Consider the following 8,551-nt stretch of genomic DNA (forward strand, 5'->3'; position numbering starts at 1 on the left):
GTCTTTTCTTTCTTCCTTCCTTTCTTCCTTCCTTCCTTCCTTTTCCTTTCTTTCTTTCTTTTTCTTAAGATTTTATTTGCTTATTTAACACACACACACACAGAGCACAAGATGAGGAGTAGCAGGCAGAAGAGGGAGAAACAGGTTCCCCACAGAGCAGGGGGAGCCCAATATGGGACTCGATCCCAGGACCCCGCAATCATGACCTGAGCCAAAGGCAGTCGCTTAACCAATTGAGCCACCCAGGTGCCTTGAACATTCGTCTTTTCTGACTTGTTGCTCAGCGGTCATCCCTCCCTTAGAATGTGAGTACCATGAGGGCAGAGACTGGCTGATTTTTCCGCTCCTGAAGCCCCAGTGCCCGGAGCTGTGTCTGGCGCAGAACAGAGATCCAGGAGTTTCCAAGGCCAAGGCAGTGAAGTCTCCAGGGAACAAATGTCAGTGTGTGGGTGTTTGGGATAGAGGATGGTAAGGTTCCCTAAATTGGGAAAATTGGTCTCTCCGGGGCTGGGCAGGTGTGCCTGAGGGTGTCAGTGAGGGGACTGCATTCCTTTGCCTGGTGACCCTGGGTGGCTGGGCTGAACACAAGCCTTTCTCAGCACTGCTGAGCATGGTCTATCTATTGGCGAGGAGGGGCTGGGTACTTTGGCAGTTCTCCCATTCTGGAGGGACCGGCCCTGCTGCCCTGTGCTGGGACCCCAGGCCCAGTCCTGCCTCTTTTTGGCGCCATCTTTCTTCCCTCTATGGTACCCGCTCCCCTCCTCATCTGGCCTTCCTCTTTTTTTTTTCTTTTTAAAGATTTTATTTATTTTTTTGACAGACAAAGATCACAAGTAGGCAGAGAGGCAGGCAGAGAGAAAGGAGAAAGCAGGCTCCCCGATGAGAAGAGAGCCTGATGTGGGGCTCGATTCCAAGACCCTAAGATCATGACCCGAGCCAAAGGCAGAGGCTTTAACCCACTGAGCCACCCAGGTGCCCCTGGCCTTCCTCTTACCAGTGCCTGATGGGCCCCCTCCCACCTGCCTTCCCCCGTTGGCACCAAATTCTCGCACTCGCAGCCTCAGTGGTGCTGGGGGATTCCCTGGGTCTCCTGCAGTGGAGTACAAAATCCCAGTTGGGTTTTCTGGTGCCCAGCCCCCTACGGCTCAGCCACTTTGGGGCCCTTACCAGTCCCCCAACCCCTGCCATTCTCCTCGTCCTAGATATAGTGAGAGGGATTCCAGAAAATAGCTGCAGAGGCTCCTGTCGTAGTGCTGCCCATCCTACTGGGGAAGGGACCCTCTCTGTCTCCACTCATCCCGCCCTCCCTCCAGCTGAGGGGCCCAGCACCAGAGAAGCCCCCTGACTTCTGGCTGTGGTGTGGCAGGGGTGGCTAAGGAGGGTGGTGTGCTCACTGGAGTCCAGTAAGTAAGTAAGTAAGTCAGTCAGTCTAGCCTCACTGGACTTACCCAGTGTTGATAGAACACTCCCTATCTGTTAGAGCTCCTTGCCCTGTTACCCCGGGGCCCTGCTCCCTACACCCGGAAGGCCCACAATCACTGCTTCATGCTCAGAGCCCAGTTTGAGAGCTCTCAGCCATGGGAGGACCCCAGAATGCTTGCAAGGGAAGGATTTCAGGGTTCAGAGGTTTATGAGGTATGATCTCTGGAGTGCTCTGGAGCTGATCTGTGTGTGTGTGTGTGTGTGAGAGAGAGAGAGAGATGGACTGGGGTTCTGGGCCCCCACTCCTATTTTGACCATAGAACCCCAAACATTTTCTGTGTTACTAGTGGAGATGCCACTTAAGTTACTATTTAAACAGAAGGATCCATTATTTAGGGTGGAAAAAGAAAGGTTTAAAAACCATGGAAACTGGACAAAAGTCCTTTTACATATGGGGAAACTAGGCCCAGAGGAGCACAGGGCTTCTCAAGGATGAAGAATGGATGGGATCAGTGGCAGAGCTGGTACCATACAAGGCCACCTGGCTCCTAGGCTGACGTTCTTGCCAAGACCAGGCTGAAATATCCATCTCAGGAGGTGGCAGTTGGGGGAGGGCTGCCAGGAAGGCCCATCCAGAGAAGTGGGTTAAGGTCACAGCCTCCCCACTCCACGGGCCCCCTATGAAGGGCCTGTTAGAAGAGTTGCATTGGAAAGGTGGCTCAACTCTTCCTTTTTTTTTTTTTTAAAGATTTTATTTATTTATTTGACAGAGAGATAGAGAAAAAGCCCAAGTACTAGAATAGCAGGCAGAGGGAGAGGGAGAAGCAGACTCTCCACCGAGCAGGGAGCCCGATGTGGGGCTTAATCCCAGGACCCTGGAATCATGACCCAAGCCAAAGGCAGATGCTTAACCAACTGAGCTGCCCAGGTGCCCCTGGAAAGGTGGTTTGGTTCTTAACTGGAGGCTTGAGGTCTTGAAGTGGGAAGGGGCAGGATGAGGGAGGAAGTGCGGAGAGGGAGCAAGGGACAGGGATTCATCCTTTGGGTCACTCGCACCCGCTTCCCCACTCAGAGCACCAAAGGCACTCCTGCCAGGTTGAGACTGCTTCTACATTCTCCCATGGTCACTCTGACAGGTGTCCATAGGAGGAGGAAGCCTGCTTCAGTGGTCCTCCCCCACCCCACAGCCCGTGACCCGCTGGAAGCAGACCCTGTCTCCAAACACCTGAGTTCCAAGCAGAGGGAGTTTGTGCCAGGCATGGACTGGGCTGGGTGGCTTTCAGATGATGACTTCTGGGGTGGAAAGCTGTGAAGAAGAGAGTGGGGATTTCAGTTTCAGAGGTCCTGTGGACACCCCCCTACTGACAACAGCAGAAAGAGCACAGTAGGGGGCCCTGTGGCACTCACCGTGTCTCCCCTCAGGGTCCAGATGGGCACCTGGGAAAATGCTGTTGGATGAATGAGTGCATCCATCTCCCCGCCCTACCCCCAAAGTCACCAGCTCCTCCCTCACTCCACACCTCTGTCCTTTAGAAACTACAAGAACTGAGTTATTCTTAGTAGGTTTCATTCATCAAAGCGTGACAAACGGTGTCCTGGGAGGAATGCCTGGGTGTTGCCAGAGCCAGAGGGCTGGAGTTGGGTGCAAAGGCCCCATCTCAGGAGAGAACCCAATGCCTTCAAGGAGCTCCAGACTGAGGGGGAGACACAGCCTTGCTCTCAGGGAGCCCCAGTTTGAGGGGGGAAACACAGCCCTGCCCTCAGAGAGCCCCAGTCTGAGGGGAGACACAGCCCTGCCCTCAGGGAGCCCTAGTCTGAGGGGGGAGACCACCCTGCCCTAGGGGAGCTCCCTGTAATGGAGGGTACTACCTCCACACCCCAGTTCCCTAGCCCTCAGTAAGATCCTAGACTAAAGGGAGAGATCTAATATCCTGCCCTCAAGGAAACTTTAGTTTCATGGCAGAAAAGCAATTGTCATTCCTGCTGAGGAAGGCACACCCAAGGCGCAAATTGAAACTGAAGATGAAAAAAAAAATGGGGTACAAGAGGGTTTTCCAGAGGCATGTGCAGCTCCCCAACCACCGCATGTGGGAAGTCTAAAGAAGGACTCCCAGGGTCACTCACCTGGGCAGGCTTACCAAGAAATGTGCAGACTTCCAGGGGGTGGCATTAGTGCAGACAAAAATCCTGGCTCCTGAGGAAAGGTTAAAGGCAAGGCCAAGTGGACTGGTCTCAATCAGGGGTCTCAAACCCAAATGCCTTTGGGGACTAGTCTAACCGCACTGACCTTTGTCAATGGGGAGGGCAATCAGACAGCTCACACTGTCAGCTCTCATATTCAATTAAAAAAAAAAAAAAAAAAACAACAACCAAAACACATACTCATTGCAGGCCAAACAAAACCTCACTAAAGATTAAACCTGGCCCAAGGCCACGCGTCGGCAACCCCCTGGACATCAGGAAAGAATTCCTGATAGAGGAAATGGAGCCTGGTTTGGATAAAGAAGCTGACAGCCAAGTTGCTCCTCCTGCGGCCCGCCACAGGGCCTGGCTTCTGGGTCTCAGGGCCTCTCCCACCCTTCCAGGGATGCAAGACTTTTTAGCCCCTCCTCACTAGCTCCCTTCTGACCCACAGGCCACAGCTGGTGGGCCTTCTGGCCTCCCAGGGGGGTTCCAGGTCTGCGATGGGGGTATCACCTTTCCTGGTGGGAGGGTAATTTCCCTGTCAGAGGAAGGAGCCTGTGGGGTGGGTCGTAAGCCCTGAAATAAGCCGTGCTGGGAGTTCTGGCTGGGTGGCCTTCCCAGCGACAGCCTTCAATTTTCTGTACCTCAAGTCCAAAATGGGGATACTCTTTGCCGTGGTGCCCTTATTTGGGCAGTTACTTTCCACGGGCCTCAGTGTCCTTGTCAACGAAACGGGTCCTGCCTCCTCCCCACTCTCGGAGTCCCCTGTCCCTTACGGACATACAACTCAGGGCTATCGGCTCACGGGAGGGAGGGGCAAGGCCGCTTTTTGACCCTTGAGGCTCGGATCTCCAAGTCCTGCTCCTTCCCTCTCTCCATCACAGGTGGCGTGTCAGGGTTCTCTTCTGGGGCAGTCTAGGAAGGCGACAGCAGGCGTCGGCGGGCAAAGCCAACGCGCGCGCTCCTGGGGACTGGGGACTGGGGACGGGTTCTGGGACCGGGGAGGGGCGGCCTAATTAGGGCGCGTTGGCCCAGCGCAGCAGAGCGCCGCGGAGGAGAGCGGCGGTGGGTAATTAGAGCGCATTAGCCGTGCCCCTGCAATCCTGTAATTTCTCCGCGCGCTCCGGGTGCGTGGTAGGAGGTGAAGCGATGCGAGCTCGGCTCTGAGTCAGACTCTCCGAAGCCTGGGTGGGGACGCAGGGGGCGGCAGAGGCCGTGGAGAAAAGACTCCTGCCGCGGGAGGCGCCATCGCCTTCCCCTGGCGCGGAGTCACCTGTCCCGGGGCTGCTCGCCAGGCGCCCCACTTCCGCGGGGGCGGGAGGGCGTGGCCAGGAGGAGGCGTGACCCGCACCTCCCCTGGCTTCCAGGGGGCGCTCTTCCGTCCCGCGGATCTTCCCGGGGCATTGAGTGGTGTCCCAGCACCTAGCCATGTGGCCCGCTCCCCGCGCGCAGGTGGACTGAAAGAGATGAAGATGCAAAGCTCGAGGCAAAGACTCCCCAAATTCAGTCAGAGTTGGGCAATAGGTCTAGGAGGGCGAAAGGAAAAAAAAAAGGAGACAGAGAAAGACAGCAGAAGGGAATGGGGACGCATGTTTTACCTGAGCCCTGAAATCAATTCTTGGGGGGCGGGGAGGAGCCAGTGGGGGGCTGAGGCTGGGAGGGGAGTTTATTTATTAGCCAGATTAGCCAGCATTAATGGGGAGCAGTGGTGGCCGGCGGCGGCAGGGACATAGCTGGCATAGCTGGCATAGCGGCGGGGCCTCCCGCGGCGCGGGGCTCTGCCTGCTTCAAAGGGGCTTAAAGAGGCCCGTGGTGGCACTGCCACGGCCCCGCGGGGGAGGGCGTGGGCGCAGGCGGTGGGGGAGAAGGCGGCCATTGTGCACCAAGGGATTAGGGATCTGGCCTGGAAGGAATTTTAAACTGCTGCGAGCCAGCGCCCCAGGACTCCCCTCTCGCCCCACCACCACTCTCCTGAGCTGGAGCACGCTGTAATGTTTACCTGCATTTTGGTTTCTGGGGGTCCTTCCCCTTCCTTCTTCCCTTAGATTGGACGCATCTAGAGTTGTCAGCTTTGACAAGTAAAAACACAGGATGTCCGGTTAAATTTGAATCCCAAATAAGCAATGGATACTTTTTTTAGTATAAGTACGCCCCATATGTTGTATGGGCTATACTTATACTAAAACATTATTCGTCGTTTATCTGAATTTCAAATTTAACTGGACATCTTGTAATTTTTTCTAGCAGTACTGAAGTCACTGAAATGTCTAATCCATGTCTGCAACAGATTGAGGGCTCCAGAAGGATTCTATGTGGCCGCGTGTCTCTACCCTCAGACTAATTTTCTTGAAGCCCCGTACTCTTTCTCCCTTCAGAATGGAGCTTTGATGATAGAACACGTCTCCATCGGAGTGGGATCTTCCCGAGGACGAGCCGAATTTCAGACTGGAGCTAGTAGGTCAATGTCTGAGTCCCCTTCATCGCAGCACCACCGGGCTTACCCTCAGGCAAGGCCTGTGTGCTTTGGTGGGGGGCGTGTCTGTCTCCTCCCTCAGGCAGGTGGATGGCCTCCCCCCATTAGTATAGTTCCCTGCCCACAGGGGGCGCTAAGGGCCCGGAGCACTGACCTACAGATGGATGGGTCCTGGTTTTTGGCGCTCAGGGCGGGCAGGTTCTCTCAGGTGGATGCACCTGGGGATTTGGGGGGTGGGGCCCCCAATCCTGTGTAGCTCCTGACTTGGTCCTTCCTCTGGCAGTCGAGGCAAAAGGCCTGCGGGGGCCAGAGTCTGTGGCCAGCATTGTGGGAGAAGCTCTAAGTCTGATTACTCAGTTTGTGCCAGGAAGGGACAGTGTGGCTCTCAGTACAGAAGGGCCCTGTCCCCCCCCCCATAACCATGGCAGCCAAGCCCCCATCCTCCATTAGCCTCACTAAAGCCAACTGCCCAGCCTTTGCCTGTTCCATTCTCTCTGTCCAAAGCACCTGCTCTTCCGATCCTCAAGGACACGTGACGTCTCACCCCTTCTGGATGCCCTGATCTTCAGCAGACTGGGTACCACCAGGTATACTGTTTATACCCCAGTGCCGGCGGTGGGGGTCTTATGGTGAAAAGAGCCCTCCACCTATTCCCTCCTTCCTCACCAGCCTAGGGCCACAGGGGCCAGAGAGTGGCCAAGGGCAAGGGTGGGAAACTTGGGAAGGTTGGGGAGTGTTGGTGGGAGGGGAGTAAAGAAGCCTCTGCCACCATCTCCTCCCTGTCCACCCCCTGTAGCCCCTTCCCAAATCCCTTCATCCCCTGGGGCCTCTCAACTCTTTTCCCTTAAAGCTGAGGGAAGCTGGGGAGAAGTCCTTTCCCACGATCCCAGCCTCAACAACCCCCCACCCCCTGCTCCTTTGGCCACAACCACCTCAGCCTCTGCAGAGGCTGGCCTGGCCCACCCCATCCCTGCTGGGCCCCCTCCTTGTGCTGGGGCGCCCGCTTCCGTGAGTGGCATCATCACCCCATTCCTCAGTCTGCCCAGTCATCAGGTCGGCAATTAGCTACTTCCTCTCAGCAGCATGAGGCCACCGAACGTCACAGCCCCTCCCCCGGCCAGCGGCGGGCGGGAGTGCTGGGGGTGCCCCCCACACTTTGTAGTATGTGCCAAGTCCTGGCATGACCCCTCCCCCCCGCCCCTGCTCCAAACCACTGAGTGCTGGGGTAATGAGCCTCCCATGTAGGGAGCCGGGTGCTCCCTGTATTCCTGGGGGCGGGAGAAGCTGCAGGGCTGCCTCCTCCTCCTCCGTGTCACCCCATCCCATTGGATGAGGACACTCCCGCTGCCTGGGTGGGGCCAGCTCAAGGGCTCGGGTGGCCAGAGCAGGCAGGGCCTCACACTCAGGTGTCTCTGTCCCCAGATGTCGGCTGCTTTTACCAGGCTCTTACCTGGGGGCCAGGAGTCTGGAAACAGAGGATGGTGGCCATTCTATGGTAAGGGGAGAGAAGGGAGGAGTCATGCCATAGGCACCCAAACATGAACACCCGCAGGGGCTGACACATCTGTGCCTAGGCACACTCACAGATACAACCTGTGCAATGCATATCCCACTGCAGCTCTGCCCTCTGCCCTCCTGTGTGCCCAGCTGGAGCTACACCTGCGAGCCCAGACAGCCCCACCCTCCAGACGTGCGCACACAGACCCTCCAGCATTCTCAGAGAGGCAGTAAACTCACAGCCACACCAAACCCCAAACCAGAACACTGCAGAGAAGTCCAGGAGGGTGGGAGGAGAAGGATAGACCACCCCCTAATTTGTCTGGCCACCCCACGGGCCAGGGGGTCTTCCTGGGGCAGAGTGGGAACAAGACCACACTTCAAGGGGGCGTGCGTGGTGGGCAGGTGGGCTGCCGTGAGAGCAGCTGTGGTCTGAGCGAGGAGGAGCGGGTAGGGTGTGGATTTCCAGGGAGAATAAAAAAATGCCGACAGACGTAAACACACGTGTGTAATTTTAGACAGGCCGTTTAACTCCTTAGGACCCCGCAATAACATCTGTAAAATGGGGATGAGGAGAACCCCATTTAAACTTGGTTGGGAGGGTGAAATGAGATGAGTGGCTCTGAGCGGGCCTTAAGCCAACTATGGAGGAGACGCTGCCATGTCCTGTCTCTGGGTGGGGGGTTTGCCTAAAAGAACTGTCCTGGGAGATTAGCAGCCCTCATTCTGGGCCTTAACCTGAACGTGCACTTGCCTCTTTCTCTCTCTCCCCCACCCCCTTGCGGGGGCCTTAGGCTGGACATGGTGGCTGACTCGGTGGTAGTGGGGCCTGGGGGTGGGGCCTGGGAGGGGCTGGCTACCTGCCCCACCCCTACCTGCCTGGCAGGGCGGGAGGTGAGGACTGGCTTCCAGCCCGGAGAGGGTGTGAGTCAGTCAGAGCCTCCCCATCCAGGTAGGAGCAGGGGATGGGAGCTT

At 56.6% G+C, this 8,551-nt stretch overlaps 1 protein-coding gene across 1 annotated transcript; it reads right to left on the minus strand.

Annotated features, from left to right (window-relative positions):
• Positions 1-4,496: 4,496 nt before the first annotated feature.
• Positions 4,497-7,568, minus strand: LOC125101604 (uncharacterized protein C6orf223-like). The gene is given in 6 exon segments (XM_047731994.1): positions 4,497-4,768; positions 4,771-4,864; positions 4,911-5,063; positions 6,587-6,671; positions 6,746-6,749; positions 7,530-7,568. Coding segments are annotated over 6 exon segments (525 nt in total). The 3' UTR covers positions 4,497-4,618.
• Positions 7,569-8,551: the final 983 nt, after the last annotated feature.

The sequence above is a fragment of the Lutra lutra genome, chromosome 6, assembly GCF_902655055.1.
Source record: "Lutra lutra chromosome 6, mLutLut1.2, whole genome shotgun sequence".
Classification (NCBI taxonomy): domain Eukaryota; kingdom Metazoa; phylum Chordata; class Mammalia; order Carnivora; family Mustelidae; genus Lutra; species Lutra lutra.